The sequence below is a fragment of the Bombus vosnesenskii genome, unplaced genomic scaffold, assembly GCF_011952255.1.
Source record: "Bombus vosnesenskii isolate JDL3184/JDL3185 unplaced genomic scaffold, Bvos_JDL3184-5_v1.1 scf7180000013295, whole genome shotgun sequence".
Lineage (NCBI taxonomy): Eukaryota > Metazoa > Arthropoda > Insecta > Hymenoptera > Apidae > Bombus > Bombus vosnesenskii.
In genome coordinates this window covers 7,217,079-7,239,149 of record NW_022882946.1, presented here as the reverse complement: position 1 = coordinate 7,239,149, position 22,071 = coordinate 7,217,079, and the positions used below count along the sequence as shown (strand labels likewise).

At 40.1% G+C, this 22,071-nt stretch overlaps 1 protein-coding gene across 3 annotated transcripts in view; it reads left to right on the top strand.

Moving 5' to 3' along the window:
* LOC117233154 (BTB/POZ domain-containing protein KCTD1) overlaps positions 1-20,394 on the top strand; it is a 39,917-nt gene extending 19,523 nt beyond the window's left edge. For 2 of the 3 annotated variants that reach the window (XM_033493174.1, XM_033493175.1), the window contains exons 2-5: positions 4,497-4,580; positions 5,140-5,343; positions 16,966-17,171; positions 18,227-20,394. In XM_033493174.1, coding sequence (XP_033349065.1) covers positions 4,552-4,580; positions 5,140-5,343; positions 16,966-17,171; positions 18,227-18,735 — 948 coding nt within the window. In that variant the 5' untranslated portion in view covers positions 4,497-4,551 and the 3' untranslated portion in view covers positions 18,736-20,394. Of the gene's footprint in view, positions 1-3,845; positions 4,065-4,496; positions 4,581-5,139; positions 5,344-16,965; positions 17,172-18,226 lie in introns of those variants that run through there. The other variant, XM_033493176.1, reaches the window with a different exon arrangement.
* Positions 20,395-22,071: the final 1,677 nt, after the last annotated feature.

The window sequence follows — 22,071 nt, the reverse complement described above, 5'->3', positions numbered from 1 at the left end:
TCGATATACCACGTGCAATTACCTATCACAACTGTGGTAACAGCTTTTTAATTATATACATTATGGAATATTACAGCTTCCTTGAAATTTATTACCGATAAATCAAGTGAAAGCTCGTAACAAATACGCTCGTAATATCAACTCTCTAATTAAATAAATTATATCTTAAATCTTCATTCGGATTCGCTACGAATAAATCAACTAAAAGCACTTACCACATCGATGATACACAACAATTTCTAAATAAAATAAATTACGCAAATCATAAACCAAAGAAAAGTACGCATAACGCGTATCGCCTATTGTTACATCTCTTCAACCGATCTACCACCAGTTCCATCAGCATCCAAAAAATCAACCTTCGCCACTTATTCCAGCTAACAACTCTCCTTGCGTTACTTCACGCCCCCCAAGCAACCCTCTGCGCATTCCCTCCTACCTGGAGGATTTATCGTCGCCCCGATTCCAGCGGCCGCGTGTCAATTAAAATATATGGACCAACCAGGTCCAAACAAACAACCACACCGTATATATTCAACCGTTACTCTACATTCATAAACGTCAAAGGCGCGAAACCGTCGATCGTCGCTCCGGGCGACGAGCATGGTTGTTGTATGGTAGCCGCCCTCCGTCAACGAAGAAACGCGCAAAGAGCTGTACCAGAAGAAGATGGCTACGAAATTTTGACCAATCCGTACTAATTCGAATACATAGTTCAACAACGATAATTCAATAATCCGAACTTTTTCCTAAACTTAAGTTTCTCACTTACGTTTCAAGGTGATGACGAATTGCAGCATGGCAAGGAGAAAAAGAAACATCTTTCATCTACACGTTATCCTACTTGTAAATCATTCTAACGGTTAAACAAAATTTTATCGAGTGATCCTTAAGGACTTAAATAATTAGATAGATAAATAATACATACTCTAATGAAGGATCCTTAAAGACTTCGAAACTATTGTACTTAAGCAATTTTATAGGTAAATAATATTCTAACGAAGAATCTCTACGGACTTAGAAGCTTAAAAAAAAGGAAAATACGAGCCTGTCTCTGTCACACAGCGGTTTTCAAACAGTGTACTACGCCGAGAGGATGCGGATCGCTCGACGACTTCCACTCGGAGCGACGAAGAAAACGCGCTGCATCGCGTTTCACGTGGTCCCTGCGGCGATGCGCCGCAGCGCATGCTGGTACACCGCGGAGAAAAGAAGAAGAAGACGAAGACGAAGAGTTGGAGGAGGCGGAAAAAGGTGGGGGAGGAGGTGGAAAGAGAAACCAGTCCCCTTGGCCTTACCTTCGTCCCCATCGACGTCGCAGGAACTCTCTGGCTCACAGGCTGAAAATAAATATCGCCACGACGACGAGAACCTTCTTTGCTTCTCGAGTTTCGTGGTTGATGGTACTTCGGCCAGGGTTCTTTAATACCCCGTTACACAGTCTCATATTTATTGGTGTTTATACGGGCGGAGGTTAACGTTACAGAGCTCGTGTAATGATTTATGCCGTGGAGGGCGAGCTGGAACTCGCGGAGACTCGAACACAAGCGACTACATCGGGGTGATGTTGCGGTTGATTTAAGCTCGCGCCATCCTTGTGGCAAGGGTTTTGTGTCGTCGTTGGTAATTAGTAATTAGACTTTTGCGGTCTGTCGTTTGTATGTCCGAGTAGTTAAAGCACGACTGTTACCACAGTAGTATGCCAGCCGCAGCTGAGGCATTGAGAAACCACATTGATCAACTCCATAGATCGAAAAGCTGGAAAAAAGGGACGATGTTGCAAAAACTGTTTTCTTTTTTTAATTTATCTCGGAATTTGCATCGTTGTAAGAAAAGACCGATTGAAGATTAACTTAAAACACCAAACCAATATCGCAGAGAAGGATTTGTATACGTTGCAGCGTGTGGCCTTAGTACAATAAATCAATCTTACCTGTTAACCGTGAAGTCATATTTTAAGAACGTCAGTGGAACACAATCAGTCACGGGGTACACGATAAATACCAGAATCTTCAGCTGCGTGAGAAGTTAAAGAAACAAACAAGTATATTTATTAATTAATTCGTATTAAATACGAAATACTAAATACAAAAGTTGCGTAAAACAATATTAACGTGAACTTTATTCGTTTCTAAATAACAAAAATTAATGTGAACGATCAAACACACCAAAAGATCGCCGAAATATTTTTTAACTTCGACAGATTCACAGTTATACACGCAGATAAATTTCTCGTGTAACGACGCTAACAGATATCCAGAAACAGTGAACTGTATCTTTACCATTTCCTCCTACGACTTCTGATAACACTCAACCTTAAACGGTTAAGTTGATTTCACCCATAAATTCATTCGTATCTTGTTCCCCGCTTTCCAATATCTCCAAACGTATTTCTAAACTAACTTAGAACTGAATGAGCAATCCATGATCCACTTGCATACTCTCGAAGCAACGACAATGTTAGTACCTTGTAAACCTTCCCTCGTTGCATTACCACCTACATAAACTCTATCTCTATAGTCTATTCCTCTCGTTTATTCTCTAGCTATTTCTCTTCAAAAGATAAAAACCAGTCTGTCGCTACCACCACAATAGTGATAGTATTGGATTTAAATACGGACTAAAGAGAATTTTAAGTAGTACGAAGCGAAATTTGACAAATGCTTCGAATAAATACAATAGAACATTTTTCTAAACTCATCGAAAGATTGCTATTTATTAATTTTTTTTTGTTAAATATATATCTGGTTGTACTCAGAATTCTCAACGAATCCGCGTATCGTCATCCGAACCGGAAGGATTCCGCGCGGCGAACAGAGGAGAACTTTAGAACAAAGCGAGCAGGATCGCAGTGTGTACATAGGCTGGAAATGAGTCAGGGTTCTCTGTTCGCAAACCGCCGACCAGACCGACCATCCCTTCCACTTTTCTCATTCGTCGGACCACGGCGAGTTTGGTTTTCCCTCGGCCAACGGTGCTCGTTAAATATTGTTTCGCCGTTAATTGCCTTATTAATACATATGAAAATCGTTGTAGTGGCTCGGTAGCGCGTGTGGTAACGTTCGAAAACTTTCCGGGTCAACGGCTAGACCGAAAACAATGACCCGCTAGATCAGCGTTATCGTCGTCGGCGACCAACCGCGAGGATCAATAAATTAAATCGAGCCGCGTCGAGTACCGCTTGGAATCACGCGACCTCGTTAGAGGGAAAGTTCCGCGCTAATGTCAGCGTGTGCAGCGCTGTTTTGACTTCTAAATGGCGGCGTCCATCGTCGCGGTTTCAACGTCGGGGAAAAAGGATGATCGGAAACCACAGACACACTCGCACGTGTCTACGTGTACGTGTGTTTATGGGAGATTTGCTCGGACAGAAGTGTAGAGATTGTTAGTAGAAAATCTTCAAAATACCTGGTAGATATTATATTTAGAAGATGAAATGTATCTGCATTTAAATTCTATTTTCTTAGTGTCCATAGAAATATACATATACATGTTTGGATTCATGTCTGTGGTATAGTAATAAATTATATTTTCTAACTTTTATAGCAGAGAAATTCCATTTATACAGAGTATAGCCATTTATTACTGTCAATGTACTATATACTAGCAAAAGTGTGCATTTATTTGGTTTTGAAGTTAAATATATATTTATATCATTCTCCTAAATATTTCAAAAGTTTCAAATAGCGTACATTAGTTGTATCTTTCGATAAAACCCCGCAAATTTATCCTTTTCAACTATTTCATATTAAAATACTCCAACTAATCAAAAACATAACAAAAATCATCATCGTTCGTAGATAAAAAATAGTTCGCGTTTTAAAAAATAGTCGCCGCACCAAATATTGCCGATTTCGGGAAAAGTCACATTTTCCTCGATAGTTTCTGGATTCGTACGATGGAAAGCCAATCGGTCGGAATTTAGAACGAGAGATAAGCGAGAGCACAGGGTAGGGTGGAAAAGAAGAAGAAAACGCTGATACCTCGCCGGAGAAAGCTGGCTGAAACGTGTTACCATTTGTTTATATCGTGTTTTGGAATTCGTTTTTTCGATTTACTACGAAGTCTGTTGGCTACTGTTTTAGAGCTTCTGCTCGGGTACAGAATTCTGTCTGAAAAGATTTTGAAACAAAACGTTGGTACTGAGTTGAGTAATAAATTCGTTTTCCCTTCACTAGTGTATATATATATGTCGGAAAATATTATGCAAATTATTTAAAGTATATTAAGATACACATATTTAATTTTCTGATGAAAGATATATTTATAGAGATATGAGATAAATACTTCTTGATTAAACAGACTACATAGGAAGGTAATAACACTTCTTGCGCACTTTTAAGGAAACGTGAATGAGCTTATTACACAACCTAATATTTGATAATTCCAGGAAAAGAGATTTTACTACTCTTGTGGTTTTTGTAACATAAAATTTCTTTTTAGCATGCTAGATGTATTAGTGTGCAAGATTACGTTACGTGGATTTTTAATTACAGACGGAAATGTGAGGCCGACGGAAAGGAGGCGAAGGCGGAGCTGGCACAACGCAATATGTTCCCTAGCGCTCAAATTAAAATGAGGTAAATAGAACCACGTTCAAGTTATACTCTTAAAGAGCAAAGCGTAATATACCGTGGAACATCGAGAAAATGATACGCCTCCGTGCAATTGAAATTCTTCGATCTTACGTAACATCTAACAATCGGTCGTAGAATGTAACGAGAATTACACGAACGCATAAATCTTTACAATGGAAACGATAATGTCTTCCTTCTCGGTAACTATTAATAAATCAATTAACTACAAGGTAGTTGCAAGCAATTGAACATTAGAGAAAAGCAACTATAAGAAATCATTTTAAAAGTCTATCGTATTCTATAAAGTCTAAATATCAAAAAATTCAAGCAATTAACTACTAGCTAGTTGCAAACTATTCATTAAAAACATTACATATTCTACAAAAACTAGAATTAATTTAATACGAGTAATTAATATCTTACACCCTATATTCAAAAATTTTAAAACAGTGATTTTTTACCCTTAACCTTACCCTTTCCTAAATTATTGAGGCAACAATTTCGAAGCCTCGTAGAAGGAACACGGCCTGATGGTGGCTAATGTCGAAAGTATCTTTCTCAGATTGCTGTCGCCAAGCAGTTCGCCGGCCACGTCGCCCACAATGTCGAATTCTTCGTCGCCGACGCCACCGACACCGGCTGCACCAGCTTATAACCAGAAGATGACCGGAATACCCTGCGTGGCCGCCGCTTCCAGATACACGGCGCCGGTACACATCGACGTAGGTGGCACGATATACACGTCCTCGCTCGAAACTCTCACCAAGTAAGTACATACACTACTTGATCCTTGCGAGACTAGTGGTACAATGCATATACAATTGCGTTCTTTTGATCGTTTCTCAACTAAATCGCACTTCTCCATCGTTAAAAAAATTCTGAAATTTGAGAAACATATGAGACGATTTCGATAGATTTTGATTTGAAGATTCTGTCGCTCAAGATTTGTCTAAAATATTAAAAATATTTTTCTCGTTTGTTTTCGAGGACCACGAGAAGCTTAAACATCATTGTCCTTTGATATACAGAGAAATGTTCTGTCAAGCGTGAAGCAAAGGGATGAAGACTAGAATAATTTCGTGGAAAGTTCGCAGATCTCGATCCTCGAACGGATACGCTGCTGTCGTTCTAATATATTACGCGCTGAAAAGTGAAATCTGCGATAATGAATGCGAGATAGATATTTTTACGAACGATCGAGACGGTCGAGACGGCATTCCGACGGGAAAGTTGAAATCGACACTTGTGTGTCGTTAGCCATTAAAATATCGTGCTTAAGATAGCGAGATCTCGAAAATGGGTTAGTACCTCTCCATTGTGTTTGGAAATTTGTCTTTACAATATACGATATTGTGCTTGAGACAGAGAATTTTCGAAAGTATGTAGACTAGTTGCTCCGCATCTTATTTGGAATTTTTACCGTTTCCAATTAAAAAATATCGTACTTAAACTAACGATCTATCGAAAATAAGTTAGCCCTTCTCTTTCATATTTCGAAATTTATTGTTTCGCAATAAATATCGTACATGAAATAAGCAAGCTCTCGAGAACATGTTATCTTTTATCCACCGTGTTTGGAGGGCTTTTATCGCTTGGGAATAAAATATTGTGCTTGAGATACTAAGGTCTCGATAATGTGAAATCTTCCCTATCGTATTTAGAACTTTATAATCTTAAAATATCGTTCTTAGAGAGAACGATTTTTCAAAAATAAATTACGTCTTCCGCATCCTATTTCAATTTTTATCCTTTTGAACTATTTACAAATATCACTGCGAATGCTAGGATGGAACTGGCGAATAAATTGTCTACATATATAAACCTCGGAAACCGAACGTTTTGCATCAAAGCGGCTCCGCGTCCGCGCGAAAACCGTTTCCACAGTCCGAAGAATTCCGCCGCGAGAGAGTAGAAAGGGAGCGTGATGTCCGGATCGCGGAAACGTGACCATCGACAACGCTCCAGGATGTTCGTAGCAGGCAATATCTCAGGGAACATATCGCTCGCAATCAGGCACACCGTTACTATGCTCGACAGTGTCCAAAGGCTATTTGCGGTATACCCGTGTACTTTATGCATAAAAGAGACGTAACGTGAAAGCACAACCACACTTTGTACCGAGAAGAGACTTTAATCTCTTCGAACCATCCTCCCAATCTCTCGATTACAAAAATCTTCCTCGAGTCCAACACCTGAGAAATCAAACAATTCCATCGATGTTGAATTTCGCGAGATACCTGAGTATAACGGACGTGCAACACAGCTCTTTGGCGTCTTTCCATTAACTTTACTTCGTTGAGTGTATCAACCTACTGAATCTACACGCACGAGTACACAAACAGATCTCATCGATCGACAACGTGATAAATCACCAGTTCATCGGACTCGACGTTAATAAATTTCGATTTGAGTCGAGCATCGCGCCTTTCTTTAGTTCCTCTCACGGTGGTTACCTTTCGGATGGTAGCGTAACACGGTAGACCATAAAATGGCACCGCGATACAGTTACGTGCTCGTCCGACGATATTCTGCCGATGCTCGTTACGATCCACCGTCCGTAAGCTAACTAACCTGGACGTGGATGGATATCCGGTGCCTCGGCTAGGGTTAAGAGAATCATTAAGTCGTCCGCGCGGCATAGGTTCCAGCGAAACCGAGCGAATTCATGGCAAAGTTAATTCTAATTGGCAAGCGAATGCCTACTATCGTTAACGGAATCATTAACCGAGTCGCTGGCGCTCGATTTTTCCTTCTTCGACCGCGATGAGCTTGCGAATGCTCATAAGAGAGCCTCGTTAAGCAAACTGTCTCGTTTGTTAATTTCATGAGATATGGTCCTCGCGATACCAACGAGGAAAATCGTGGATGTCGACTTTTTGGTAGCGATCCAGCAACGTGTAAGAACATGTGATCTTTATTAAATTAAAACTACAATCCTTATCACGGACATAACTCGACTCGTCATAACGCGATGGATTAAACAACATGGATCGTTTGCCTCCAGTTCGTATCAATTACGCGATAACACGGTTAATGAAGTATAAAAGATAAGAGGAGCAGACCAAAGAGACGAGATTCGAACGGATAAAACTGGATTTGACTCCTGTCGCGGTTGGTTTCGCGGTTGATCGAACCGTCGTGACGTAGCTTGGCTTCGTTTTCGATCGATCAGCGGTCAGATTCGCATCGTTCGTTTGGATTTTAATCGGTGGGAACGCTGCAAGCGAAGGTAAACGACAGGCGAGGATAAGTGTCGCGACGTGACGCACAAGAATCGAGAGAAAAGAGCCGGAGAAGTGAGGCCAATCAGCCCGTGGATATATCGTAGAAAACCGCCTGGCAACCTCTCCGCCATCTCCTTCGACACGCTCCATTGCACCTTCCTCCTTCATTATACGCCGTCGACCTTATTGTTTTGTCGAAAGTATCGCCAGATTACCGTACACTCGATCGTATCGCTATTAGAATAGGAACGCGACAGAATCGCGCGACAAGGTCTTTCGTGAGAATGATCTGATGGAAATATGCTAAAGGAATTTCTACTACCATGTTACACGTTACTCTTTTCTTCTATTTCGTTTCTTTAAACACCTTGTATCGGTATTTTCTACTTTTACCACTTTATACGAGCAGAGTTTGCTCGACTCAATTTGTCTGCGAGGAATGTATCGGCCTAATTATGGAAATTATTGCATGAAGCAATTATCTACTGTTCAGTTTTGAGAGGAAGAGGAGAAATATACGAGAGAACTGATCCGACATAATATCCTCGTTTAGCGGGCCCCTATTTTCTTACGTGTTGTTTCATATCTGTTAAATTTGTATTATAGTTCGGAAGATTATAAAACATAATTGGACACGGCTACACATAGCTGAATATGGTTTCTTTTTGTTTATTTGCAATGACCGTGATTATAGCAGTTTCTAATTAAGGAACGATCTGGTTAATAGAAAATACGATATTGAGGAAAGTGATTAGCGAATTATTAATTATATTTAACGAATACAGTAAATCGCCGTGTATTGGAACGAAATTTTAGTTGGAGATCGGTTAGCTGGACTCATGCTAGAGCAATTCGTTTGTTTGAACGTGGGAGGAAAATCAGTGAACTTCTATTATATGAATTATTTATCCTTCGTCGAGTTCAGATAGATTAAATGATTAATGAATATACCCGTGAATGAATTTTATTCATAGCGGATAAAAATTCAAAATATGTACCTACTTAGTAAAATACAAAGGTTGTTTGATTGAAATAAAATTAACAAGAAGGAAATGAAAGCATCCTTTCTTTAGTCTTGCAGATATAAGTTATTCACTTCCTGGTGTAACCATCGTATGCATTTTACATACGCTCGAAGCAAAAAAGAAGAACACAACAGCGAAAGGCAGTAAAAGTCGCGATCGTTCCAATGCATAGCGCATTGTATGATAAGTAAGTTACACCTTTCACCCATTAAACGCAGGGCAAATCGCGCTTAAAACATCTAACTCGATTTAATTCAACGCTGCAACGCGACTCGCTTGAAACATTTTAATGAGCGACTGCTATGTCGACATTAACTTGCTAGAAAAATACATAGTTAAAGATCATACGAACCAAGTTATTACAATATTTTTGTACAAAATTGACAAAAGCTACAAACTTGTAAATTAACATCGTATACATTTAAATTAAAAAATTTGTTCTGTACGTTTCTTCCGAGAAATTTCCCTCATAGAAGAAAATTCAAAGAAGATTACTTTCGAAGATAGATATCTCCTTTTGAAAAATAAAAATTCTCTATTTGATTGGAAGAAAAGATATCTAACGATAATAATCCCGCAGAAGTGATATTGAAACGGTGAAAAATAATCCGGTACCCCTGTGTTACTCGCAAAATTGATTTACGCCAGGTAAATTATCGTCGACACATAACGGAATCGCAGAAGATCGCATCGAAGATAGTCGTTTCCCAACCTGAGACACCTACAAGGATTTATACGCCACTCTTCGAGAAATGAACGACAATGGACAGCAACCATAATGATTGCGATGATGGATAGATAAGATTACGACCATGAGCAAGTTACGGGATAACCACTCGCAAACCCTCGCCTCGTTGAATATGGTTCCTAAATCAAGCTTTACTGAAACAGACGGAAAAAATGATTATATGTACACACAATTCCATATTATAGTCGGATATTGCAACAGAAAGTTACTCCTCTTGATGGCATCATAAATATCAAATGAAGCTTTATATTAATCATAATACTATGTTTAATGTCTACGGAAACAATTTAGGAATTCTTGAATGTACGATAATACCTTCAGAAATTTATAATGAATAGCATTGAGTTATTAGAGACTAAATCTATGGAATTGCTCTTATCTTCTATCGACTGTTTATTTATGAAGCGTTTAATTGAAAATGGAAAATCTCATATTTCCATAAAAGATTTCAGATAAATTTCTAGTATGGAGAATATTCGGAATCGAGATAGAAATCAATTGATGGAAATGATACGAAGACGTTGTGACGCCTGTTGGATTCTAGAGGAATCCTCTAGGATCCTCCTCTTTAGGATCCTCCACTAGTGATCTCTACGATTCAGGATTTTTGAAGTCACATGATTTTCTGAACCTTCAGAGTCCGTAGAAGTGTCAAGGTCCACGGAGGATTTAGGATTTCTAGAATTCCTACAATCTTCCAGGTATTCAGAATCTTTCGTGACTATGGAACCTCCCAAATCTATTATAGGTCATTGGTCTCCCATTCTCAATTGGTTGATCGTTCCAATTATTTCTAGAGTCTCAGAAATCTTCACACTCTAGCATCTTTCGCTTCTTTAGGATATTCAGAGTCTCCGGAGTCGTTGAGGTTTCCTGGATACATGTATTTTTAACTGTTCATTGAAATTAAAGAATGTATCTGTTAAAATGCATTTGAATAGTCGTTCGATCAATTTATAAATTCAATGAATTATTCTGCAGAATTAAACATTCCCTCCGTTGAATACAACAAGTTCGCAACCAAAAAACTACTTGTATATCCGTTTTTTATTTTATCATATTCATTTTTTCTACGCTGTTCTTATAAAAGCGATCCAGTCACGTAAGTATAGAAAGCCTTGTAAACTTGGAAATTTTATTTATTCTTCAACGATGAAACATCAATTGCAGCATAAAGTCAAAGGATTTATCCACTCTGAACAGAACTCAACGACGTCATCGTATTAACCACGTATTCAAGTCGTTCTATTCTAAAACTAATCCGAGGGGCCAGCATGATTTTCCGTCAGATATTTTCAGAAATTACGTAACCGCCGATCATTAGTTTGCGCTTCCGGTATCACGTAATCCCTAAAACATCGTCCATCATCCTGCCGGGCCGGAGAGTCCTGTTGAAGACTTAGCAAGGCCCTCGGGCTATCCCATAGAGATCCAGCTAGTCCTCGTTTCCTCGCCCTTCAGTCCAGCACGTGCAATTTGCCCAACTCTGACAAAGCGATCCTGTATTGGTCGAGACGTTTCGTTCATGCACACATACACACATGTGAACTCCTGAGTCCATTGTCGTTCGCATGCACCGAACGACGGCATATATTTTATGCACCTCTGGTACCAGCTTGTAACCGTGTAGTATTACCAAGCTCGAGTGACTCTTATTGTTAACTTTCCACGCTGGAACAAAGAATGTAAAACAAGTTTATAAGCCATTGATTGTAACAAAAGAAAAGTGAATTCTCGTTCGTGGAGCGGATACAAAAAAAAAAACAAATATATTTACGAAAGAGAGGAATGAGAAACGATTGTCGACAAAAGCAGAGTTTGCGAATCACGTGCTAGTATTACAAAGAACGTTTATAGATAGTACAGAAAAAGAATTAAAAAAGAGATGTATGTAGAAGGCTTTAAACTTTGATTAGATGAAGAAAGTTGTAATAAAGAGATTGTAGAATCTTCCGATCGTTGGTTCGCTTGAAATTTTGAACACTAATAGATTTTGTTATTTTATTTACAAATATTTTACACTCCAAACTTGTTATAAAGTCAGATACTTAACATTTGTTGTAAAAAAGATTTGAGGCTTGCAGTATTCATTGAGAGCAACGGAAAATACTTAATCATACATAGTAGCAGTAATAGTAATAGTAGTAGTAGTAGTAGTACTCACTTATAGAGACAGATTTTACATCGAATGAGTTGTTTTTGCGATTTACGTTGATTAAATATCCTTTAAATATCTGTCGTTTTAGCTAACAACTACAAACCCCTAGAATTAGATCCCTTTTTCCTTCGCAATTTACCATAAAATATCAAACAAACGCCAAAAGCGGTAGCTCCAGTTATCCAAACATTCACGCAGACGCAAGCAGAGTATCACAGCGAAAGTAATCAAGAAAAGGTAGATCAAGACAGCTTCAGGGGCCACGATTTGAGCAGCGTATTCACGCATCTACATAATCACGCTGGTATAAAGTCAGTCACGGTTGTTTACGTCGCACACACGCACATAAGAATATTATAGTTGTGTGTGTATACCAAAAGCAGAGCAGGAATCTGAGTGATGTGAGCCGATCGTTTAGCGTTTTCCCATAGCGAGCGGATCTGACCCGGGATCGGACCTCGGCCGGTCGGTGGGCCCAAGAAATCGCCCCAGGTAATCACGGCGCTCGTCCTCCGCCCCTGGTACCGTTTCCTCCCCCGCACACCCACCCTTTCCAAGCCAGGATCCCCACGAACAACGCGCTCTTGGCCTTCTGGCACATACATCCTGCCCTTCTTTCCCCTTTTGTTCCTCGTCCGTACTTTCTCGCTTTTTTCACCTCTCAACACCAACCTCGCCTCTCCTATCCACCACCATCAGCTTCACCTTCGTTTCTTCTTCTCTTCTTCGTCATCTTGTTCATCTTCCAGCCTGGCCTCCTTTTCGCTACGTCAGCATCGTCCATTGTACGTTTTAATAAGGAAACGGAGTGGTCGTCTATGAAACGATCGTATGTTTTATATCGTACGATGCACAGAAGAATCTTTGTTTTCCATCAAATCGAAATTTAGTAGAAGTTTGAATCATAATTGGATTTTACCTTGGATCGTGATAACGACAGACGCTGCTGTCTCTTGTAACCCCGATAGAGTACCGATTTTGATCACTACGTATATCGTAAAACTTCATCGAAAATAAGGAGGTCCTTTAACTTTTTCGACTATCCGAACCTTATATATCCTTAAACGGCATACTCGAAAATATTTCAGTGAACTTTTACAGAGTTTGTTACATATTCAAAATACACAGAAATCGCGCCAAACTCGAAAGACCTAAGTGTGACACCTTACAATTTTTAAAGAAATAATCTAAAAGCAACAATTCTGCCATAGCAGAATTTCTAGTACATACCCTCCCTTACGTTACAACCTGTTTACGACCAGCAGTCGGAACGCAAAAAAAACGCTGCATTCGGTTCTACCTCTTTGACGAAAGATAGACGTTCGCTATAAAACTCATGGCGCGGCAACGAGCAACTAATATTCGATAATGTTCTTCTTTTTGAAACGGAGAATTTCCGACCCAGGATTCACAGAATTTTCATTTTCTCGGGCGAGCAACCTTCTCATCCTTCGGTCTCGACTTTCGCGGTACCGTCGAGAAGAACGAGACAGAGCGAGGCAGAGTAAAAGAGACGGAGGATCGTCTCTCGGCCCGTATACACGTCTATACGACGCTATCGTCGTACCTACCCCGCGGTATTTTCTCTTTCTCTCTTCCCCGCTGAAGTCAGATCGCCCACGGGCCTCCACCAGGCCGTCGTTATTATATGTTATCGCCGTGGAAGGTATGGGAACCGGCCTGAGGGGGCACCGGATACCTACGTCGGTATTTCCCCCTCGTTGTGCCATAACGCACCATCGAGGTACACGAAGAACCGAGCTCTGCAGCTCTTGTTCCCTTTCTATCTCTATCTCTCTCTCTCTCTCTCTCTCTCTCTCTCTCTTTCCACCTTTCTCCTCTCTTTCTTTCATCTCGCTCAACGTGCTCGTTCTCCCGGCGGCCTTCGTCTTTAGCGCGCTCTTCTTCCTCCTGTGTCCCTCTCTCGTCCTTTTTCCAGGGCACTCGTCTATTATATGCTAAATTACGACGACCTTCGGCCGCGCACGCAGAACGTACCGCCTCTGCTATTGAAAAGCGCATCGATGCCTCTCTCGATACCGGATGACACGATCACGCGTGGGGGTTGAAACAAATTCGAAAGTTGAGAAAGCTGGGGATCACAGGGTTATTTAAAATTGACCGGCTTCTTCATAACGCATGAGTGAAGGTTTGTTGTCTTTGATTAATTAGCGCGAATTGTCTTCGATTAATTTGATTGACTTCCACGAGAAACTGTGAAATTAATTATTAGATATATTTGAAGAGCACGCGAGAGGAACACGACAAGTCTATTCTAATGGTAATTTCTCGATCTTGAACAAGTTGTCTGGTTCACAAATGCAAGTTTTCTGAAAGTAGGTAATAAATTTACAAAGTTTCGTAAACGATCAAGTCATTTCTTCGAGTGAGTTTCTTCAATAAATGAATAAGTCCACGATCAATCTGTTTCGAATGAGAGAACTTACGATGAACAGCAGTTTCTTCTAGGTGGATGTATCTTTCAACTTTCAAGATGACTTTTATTTTTTCAAATCGAACAGTAGCTGCCTCTTTTTAGTTAGCCGCGTTATTTATATACTTACGTACTATTGTACTGTTATATATATGAATTAACTGTACTTTAAATTTCCTCACATAAAAATTACCGTTCACTTTGCGAACAAATTTAATCGAGTTACTAAGAAAACAAAATGTTACCATGCCAATTAACACGAATAATCTAACAACAAACTTTCTCATGAACGATACATCGCAGCTGTAAAATATACGAGTTGACTATTATATCATTTGACTGAGATAAAATTCCCAGACACTCGATGCAACGCGTTGGAAAATGTCACCAGGCACTTTCTAAATCTGAGTTGCAAAAGGTGGCACGGTTGGACCGCAGCTATCGCATCCGCATCCGCATCCGCATCCGCATCCGCATCCGTATGCCTCTTCGATATACATACATTGGCGTGTTCCTGTTATCGTCACGCCTCTAGATCACCAGAACTCATTTCCTTAATCTCTCTTCCTTGTTCGTGTTTTATTTTCCTTTAACGAACCGTTCGTACCCAGCCACGTTATCCCGTTATCCCGATTCATCCCGCGTCCGACCTTTCTCCATCCTGGCCGATCCAGAAGGCATTCGTTCCAGCAGCTTTCACGAAAATGATAGCGGTTGTACGTCTGTTCACCTCCGGCATAGTAGCCGCAATAAAGAGATGAAACTCGAAGCCGAGCGATGCTGATAATCGATCCGGTTGCCACGGGATTAAGCGATCGAAATCGCGCGCGTAATAAGCAACCCCCCGAAAAATATTTTAATAGTCGCGCCAATTTCGATCGTATCTTCGCTTTATTTTGTGACTTCATTGCGTCGATCGGATGATTCGAGTAAATTTTATCGATTCTCATCGATATTGGACTTTCTTTTAACAATCGAACAAATTTTCGTAGTACTCGTAATATGCAAATTCTGGCAGAATGTTGCAGCTGTTGGCCGTTTATCGATATACAGATATTCGGGTCAAAGCTTATGGTAAATGTTATGGCGGAAGATGTACCCAGAATCGTGTTTCAGAATTAAAGAGACGCCTCGCTGTTGCATCTGAGTTTACGACCGACTCGACAATGACAATTTCGACGTAGTTTTTTTACTGAAACCACCGCTTTTCATTCACATAACCGATGAGCCGTTTCTTTCAAAAATTTCCATTAGGTTTTCATTAATCCAATAAAATAATAACCGAACGCGCCGATACCCTTTAGTTAGCGGCACATTCGAGCCGCATAAATGACAAAATATGCATTTACGAGGTGACGTTAATCGATCCGGCTGCGTCGGTGATCGTCAATTAAAGCGAACCAAGGGAGGTGACTCGGTTAAAAAAATTGTTAGCCCGGAACAGCTGCGGCTCTCTTGGTCGCAACGCTACCGACATAACTCGGAGCGATTTTGGCAGGTGACCGGAATATCGGCACCTGCCTCGCCTCGACGAGACCTCTTCAATGCGAAAGTATAATTTATATGTCGCCGAGTACGAACAGCAGCGTACCCCCTTCGGTAAAATTGCTCGAGGATTTATCGAGTCAGTCGATCAGCGAGATTTAAAACGAACAAAACAAAATACCGTAAGCGTGTAACAAGCTTACAAACGACATCGTTTTATTCGAGAAATTAAGGAACATGGCAACTTAGCAAACAGATTTTCGAATCCAGACCACTCACGTGGGTGTCGAACGAATTTATCTCTTTACATTTAGCTTTCAATTCTTTGGACCATAGTAGGATAAAAAGTAGCCTATCTTTTTCCAGTACTTATGACGTACATGCACAGTGGGATGTTTTTCATCCCACTTTGAAATATTAAGATAATTCAAAGCACAGCGGTTTACAGCGGTTAACTGATTTCGTTTTGTCACAGATATGAATAACAGTCGTTTAATAGGTGTACAGGAAAGAACATGTATTAATTCAGCCGGTACGTGTTCATAACTCATTCAGAGTGGTCGTAATTTTAAATAAAATGTCTGTGCAATTAGAGTCTTTTTTTGTATTAAAATTCTGTACCCCAAAGAGTTAAGTTACAGGATGGAATAAAATATCGAATGTGCAAACTTTTTAATGAAGTATCATTAGATTAATAAATTATGGACGGATACATATAATGGTTAAAGGCGTCAATGCATCCCGTGCTCTGTAGAATCCAAGAATAGCTTTTAGAATAATGTCAATTGCGAATTTTCTTCCTTTAAAAAATTCTTTAGTGAAAAATCTATTGAAGTAAAGGAAAGTGCTATTACTGATGTTCATATTATTAATTCTAGCGTGTGATTCGGTACGCCTAGATACAGTTGGACAGATATTAATTCTGAATTAACAATACAAATTAGCATGAAATACGATATGTGTCTAGATATATACAATTGGACGAATGACTGCAAATTTTTGATCGGTAATGTATGTATTCGGCAAAATCTCACTGTTATAGACCATTGATATGCTTGAAATAAAAAAGATACATTCCATCTGTTTCACACCCTTTTACATAAATAACAAAGTATTTGTGAAACGTTCCTGCAGCAATAATCATTAGTTATGACACATAATACATTATATGTCATCTGTAGAAGACATACCCAGAATATTCATCGCTTAAAGAGTTAATATAAGGAAAAGTTATCTTAAGCACTTTAACCGTAAATTATCGAGGAAAGATACTTTAAAAGCAGAATAAATATTCTTCTAACGTGTATCTTTCAGGTATCCCGAGTCAAGACTAGCAAAATTATTCAACGGCAGCATCCCCATCGTACTGGACTCCCTGAAGCAACATTACTTCATCGACAGGGATGGCGGCATGTTCAGACATATCCTAAATTTCATGAGAAACTCCCGTCTACTAATACCAGACAATTTCGCCGATCTGGATCTGCTTTTAGAAGAAGCACGATACTTCGATATTGCGCGTAAGAGAAACTCTCTCGTCTTATCTTTGATCGTCGTAGTCCTCTGATACGTAGTCCTTTAATTTCCATGCGATTAATTCTTTTCAAACGGTCCTTTCAACGCTCAATTACTCAACGGAGAGGCGTACCGTTAAATACGAACAAGAAGAAAGTATTCAAATTGACGAAAGAGCCGGTATTACTTAATCTCGTATAAAAATCTTTGCGGTTTGGACGGACAACTTCCTTTGGCTTCTGTAAGAAGGAGAAAAGGGGAACAAGAGATCATGGTTCACCAACGATAAATCATGTTATCTGCATGGCAGAATCTCTTCTCAGATCATTTTTCCTGCCATTAACCGCTAATACCAGCAGCGTTAAAAGATCGCATTATAATGCATTAAAACGGGTAATATCTTGATGAACGAGAGCCACGGCGAAAGCACACGGGACTCGTGAAATCCCAACGGCTCACGGTATCGTTCGATCACGATCACGTCTCCTTGTCTCCAGTGTGTGCGATCGAAAAAAAGGTAAACAGAAGCGCAGTAATATATTAATCAATATTCGAGAATTCGGTACCGAGGTAAAGAGAAAGGAGACAATATCTTTTCCGAAGATTCTTGCTCAATCCTACCACATTCAACATTGTACCTTAACGTATTATATCAAGTAGTTAAATAACGACCTTTATTACATTATTTCTTCTTCGAAAATCAGATGAAACGTGTTTCTATTATTGATAGACTGGGGATTTTTTATGTATTTATGGGAAATTTGAAAATGCAATACGCAAAAATATATAACACATTACCTATTATTACATCTAATAGATGAAAAAGATTCTTTATCTGTATCCCATTTTTCAATTATATTCGTAAAAATCTGAATTCGCATAAATATCTGCAGTCTGACTAGCAGTAATTGATAAAAGAAGAAATTGTCTATAGCCGAACAAAAAGAGTTAAAAGACAATCTGCCAAAATAATAAATCGTATTCACGACACATCACTTTAAATATCTATCCACTTATCTTCCAAATTCCGAATGAACTCATCTCTACATTGTTTTTCCAGCTATGTGCAGGCAGCTGGAGCAAATGAAAAAGGAGCGTATAAAAAACGGTTCCACGACGACCACCACGATGTCTTCTTCGTCCCCGAGTCCACCGCCAACCAATCAACTAGGCAACCGTGGCACAGGATGCACAACGCTACCGTGTAACCGAGACTCTGACAAAATCCGCGCCAACGAAGGGAATTGTAACTTCGAGTGCGTGGCCCTTCACGTCAGCCCAGATCTGGGAGAACGAGTTATGCTGTCTGGCGGTCGCGCGTTACTGGACGAGGTGTTTCCGGAAACGACCCAGGCGGTAATCGACGCTCGATCTGGCGTTGCTTGGCACCAACAGGACGCTCGTCACGTTATCAGGTTCCCATTGAATGGTTACTGCAAACTGAACTCCGTGCAGGCCATCACCAGGCTTTTGAACGCGGGATTCCGCGTGGTAGCCAGCAATGGTGGCGGCGTGGAAGGACAACAATTCTCGGAGTACCTATTCGTTCGACAGGCTATCAACACTTGACGGAACACCGCTCATCAGCGGAAGACTAGCTCGAGGACGGTTCGTTGCCTTCAACGCGACCACGATCCCGAGTGAAACTGTCCAGGAGAACTCTTCAAGACTGCGTCACGAACGATGATGATCCGATTGTTCTGGCGGACGGAGCACCTTCGTGTCCGAGATGTTGCGCGAAGATAAGATATCGTAACTGTACGTTGATTCCTCGTTCGAGGGAATACGATGACCGTCGGTGATGGAACAGTTTGTACTTTCTTGTAATATAGCGGTTCCCCATGTTCTTTAGATCGACGAATTTTAATTCATTCTTTTATCCTTATTAAGGACCAACGTTGAGTTAACGCAACATTTATCGAATTCGCTTAGTATGTTACTTTTTTCACCACCAGATTTTGCGTTTAGATTCTACGATTTTATAAAATTTAAAGAAATGTAAGTATTTGTAATGTTATGATAAACTATTATTACTTAGTCCTTAATGAGTTAAATCGACCGATCTTGACTCTGACAATTGGATAGGTAGCCATGTAATCGTAAATTTCATTTCCTTTTGCGATTCTTGTATTCTGTGATATATATCGAGTTTCGGGGATTCCTTTCGTTGATAGATGTTTAATTATATGAACCACTACTGTGGTTCATAGCATTGAAAAATCTATTACCTGGGTAGAAAGAGACAATTATATATGTATAATTAGGTTTTGCAGGGTATGTATATTCTTGATAGAAGGTTTCGATTTTTGTCCAGATTTCCAACTACAGTTACGATAATGAATGACAAATGTAACGAGTATTTACACTTTTGTATCGAATTGATGAAATCGATGTCTAAATTTAATTTAATTACGCGAGGGAAGTCAAACAAGAACAGTCGTTGTATTCTTGGAAATCATTTGGAATAAAATCGAAGTTCATTTACATTGAATTTTATTCGATAATTCCGAACGTTTAATGAATCGAGTGCCTTGAGTTACTACGCGTCTTTACGTTACAGATGTTCGACTCTGCATAACGTTAATGAAATTACTACTGGTGCGGCGAGTAATTTATAATTATAAGAATTACCGTTAAAATCGTTTCAATTCTTTAAGAAAATCGGGCTAAGAAATATAATCTTCGCGGTTGTATATCGTCGAACGGTATCATCACGCACGCTCGTGACCCACTTATGCATATAAGTACGTCGGGTGTGCCGCTTCTTACTTTGCTCTTATTTAATAAGGTGTACCTATATGTATTTAAATGCCATATTAATTAATGTAAATACCGCGAATAAACGTGTATCTATATCGATATATAAATATATATATATAAAAACTGCCGACATCTAGATGCGGAACATTCGACAACGAAATAATTCGCGTTGATCTCATCGACTCAAGCTGTGTTTCTAATTAAATAAATTAGACAGAAGCGACCTTCTACCACGAGAGAAACGAACGAATAAAATTAACAAAAGGAAAAAAGAAAAGAAAGAAAGTTCTTTGTATCGTTTCTTTTAATTCGAAGCTTCGCTAAAGTCTCGCGAGTTCTGATCCGCTTCACCGACTGTCCCGGTTATTAACGCGTTGAAAGAAGGAGAATAGTTTCTAATCTTCGATAAGACACTTGCTACGATAAATATCGTTTCGATTGATTTAATAAAATGTTTATTACTTGAAACCGTGGAAACGATGGTGCTTTATTTCGCGCGGGTCGCGAATAACTCATCACCCGAGTCACCGTCCCTTTCACCAATCGATGCATTAAATTTTAAAATTCACTAACGAAACTATTACGAGCGATTACGATTACTGGATGTTATTTAAATGTCTGCTTATTTGAGAGATATATCCTCGCGATACGAGAGAGAAAAATTGTAAAAGCGGCGAGGAGGACCGCTGGGTTCGGTCAGTTCTCGAGAGGAAAAATAAAATCTGACGGAGAAACCAGGCGGAATAAAACCATTAGTCGGACAATTCAGTTTTCGTAACGCTCCGGTATAAAAATTCGATAGGCTCTAAACTGGTTACGCGATATCTGCTTTCGACTTTTCCACCTGATTGTGAGCAACTCGAGCGTCCCACGCGCTGACCTTTCGCTCTGATGACTTTCAATCGATGCGATGACTTTTGAACGCCGCGGACAATAAAAAACAAAAAAAGAAGATGGCAGTAAAAAATTATTGCGTCGCCGGTTCGCGTTATTATTCGTTTTAGACACGGTGACTGGCCATATCATTTTACGAACCACCCAGCTTCCCAACGATCTAAAAGAAAACCTTCCCTGATAACTAGCGAAGGACAGAGACAATGGTAATAACCAGATTTATAAATCCACCTAACAATAGATCCCTCGTAGCGCTAGACAAAGAGAAAAAGGGGGCAGCGCATGGAGAAAGAACAAGAGGAAGAAGAAACGGAGGTGGAGAAGCAGGAGAGAGCAAAAGAGCTCGGAACAGCGTTGATCACGTAACCGCGGGAATAAGGGATAAAGCGTACAAACGTCATTGCCTCAGGCCCCGTTTCCATGGTTACCGTGAACTCAATATCCGCGATGCCTGGGGGTAGTACAGGCCGCGGGCTGTCATCCCTCGAACCTGCCGAGTAGAGAGCCCAACGCTCTGCTTCGACCCTCTCACCCAACTCTCTCTCATCCTATCTCTTTCTGTTCGCAGTTGTTTTCCTCCTTCCTTTATCTTTTCATCTATCCTACCTTATTGTTTCCGTCATTTTCTTTACAATCCCCTCTTTTTTCTACAACTTCTCCCCTTTTCTCTGCTCTGTATTTTCCCCTTCATTTTTCTACGTTCCTCTTTTGTCCTTTCTATAATCCTGTTCCCCTTTTTCCCCAAAACTCCACTTTTTTTCATCCCTTTCCTCAGTTTCTTCTATATCTTTGTAACTACCACTCCTTTTTCTCTGTCCCTCGATTGTCCACCTTTCTTCTGTTCTTCCTCTCTTTCTCTCTCTCTCTCTCTCTCTCTCACCTCTCCTCTTCATGCTACCTATTGCACATTTTACCACCCACCCCAACGTTCTCCGTCTCTGTCGAGCAACGGCTTGATTATATTCCATTTCTGGATCGCCTCGGGGCCGCCTCAGTCCCAGGTCCTTCAATACACGACACGAGGCGAAGTAGCCTTTGGCGTCAACATGGAAGACGGGCTTGAAATTCGAGAATACGCCGGGACGCAACGCTACCCATTGTCTGCATGAAGGCTGAACGAGCGATATTTTTCACGATATCAATCCTCCGCTAACCACGATAACCGCAATTCCATGAAATCGTGATATGTTTTTAATCTGTCATCCCAAGCTACTTCGGTATATTTTCTTCTGTTTTTTTACATTTTACTCA